Raw genomic sequence first — 1479 nt, 5'->3', positions numbered from 1 at the left:
AAAATGGAAGCTATCAGACCTTGAGCTGGGAGCGACGTTAGGGACAGGTTCCTTTGGGCGCGTACGCCTCGGGAAGCTGAAAGGAACGAATAACTACTACGCAGTGAAGTGCCTCAAGAAGCGTGAGATCATCAAGATGAAACAGGTCCAACATCTCAGCCAAGAAAAGCAGATTCTAATGGAGCTCTCACACCCGTTTATTGTGAACATGTTGTGCTCCTTCCAGGATGAACGCTGTGTGTATTTGGTGCTTGAGTTTGTGATAGGCGGAGAGGTGTTTACCCACCTTCGCTCTGCCGGCCGGTTTCCAAACGACGTAGCAAAGTTTTACCACGCGGAACTTGTGCTTGCCTTTGAATACATTCACGGGAAAGACATCATCTACCGCGACCTGAAACCGGAGAATCTTCTGCTGGACAGCAAGGGTCACGTTAAGGTGACAGACTTTGGGTTTGCGAAGAAAGTGCCGGAACGTACCTTTACACTTTGTGGCACACCGGAGTACCTTGCGCCGGAGGTGATCCAGAGCAAGGGTCACGGAAAGGCCGTGGACTGGTGGACGATGGGCATTTTGCTGTACGAATTTATCGCTGGGTATCCCCCGTTTTACGATGACACGCCGTTTCGGACGTACGAGAAGATTCTCTCTGGACGCTTCAAGTTCCCGAACTGGTTTGACGCGCGTGCGCGGGATCTTGTGAAGGGTTTGCTGCAAACGGACCACACGAAGCGTTTGGGGACACTAAAGGATGGCATAATGGATGTGAAGAATCACCCGTACTTTCACGGGGCAAACTGGGACAAATTGTATGCGCGACACTACCCTGCCCCGATCCCTGTGAAGGTAAAGAACCCTGGTGACACGAGTAACTTTGAGCGTTACCCTGAAAGCCAAGAAGATCGTGCGTCGCCCTTAACCGCTGCACAACAGGCCGAGTTCCGTGGGTTTTAGACTGCTTCTACGCTTTCAATGTACTGTTTTTGTTGTTTCATGCTGTTTTTTTTTTTTTTTAGTTGTTGTATACTTTTCTTGGTTTTCTTGAGTGGCATTGATGGAAACCAAGTAAAGCAAAGAAAATGAAGGAAGCTTGATGTCTTTTTTGTCTGAACGCATATCTCTGTTGTTTTAGTGTGTGCTGATTCAGGTACGTGTTTCTGAGTATATATTTTCACCTTCTTGTCCCCTTTTCTGGGAGTTCTGCATGGTTGCACTGTCGTTTATTACTGTTTTTTTTTCTTCTGTCTGTGCACCTTCTGATGTTTGCTTGTTGTTTTTGTCTCGTGCTCGTTTGGGGAATGCTGTACTGCTTGTGCGGATGCGGATCCTCCTCGCCTTTTCTCCGTGGAGTGACCTCATACGACCCCGTCGCGCCCCTTTGGCAAGGAAGAAGAGAAGCAGGCTAGAAAAAGAAACGGGGTACAAAATAATAAAAATAATAAATGGATAAAAAAAGGAAGTGTAATAAGGATGGATGAATA

At 47.4% G+C, this 1479-nt stretch overlaps 1 protein-coding gene across 1 annotated transcript, besides 1 other annotated feature; it reads left to right on the top strand.

Annotated features, from left to right (window-relative positions):
• TraAM80_08983 (protein kinase A) lies at positions 1-952 on the top strand (the record flags this gene model as incomplete). The annotated part of the gene is made up of 1 exon (XM_029385695.1): positions 1-952. A coding segment is annotated over one exon (952 nt), but the record flags the coding sequence as incomplete, so codon positions are not given.
• A 26-nt stretch (positions 953-978) lies between these two features.
• Positions 979-1041: a sequence feature (A-rich).
• Between the last annotated feature and the right edge of the window lie 438 nt (positions 1042-1479).

Source organism: Trypanosoma rangeli (assembly GCF_003719475.1).
Source record: "Trypanosoma rangeli strain AM80 chromosome Unknown Tra_15.4_contig_00493, whole genome shotgun sequence".
Taxonomy (NCBI): Eukaryota; Euglenozoa; class Kinetoplastea; order Trypanosomatida; family Trypanosomatidae; genus Trypanosoma; species Trypanosoma rangeli.
The sequence above is the reverse complement of the archived record's forward strand: the minus strand, read 5'-3'. Positions and strand labels throughout refer to the sequence as shown.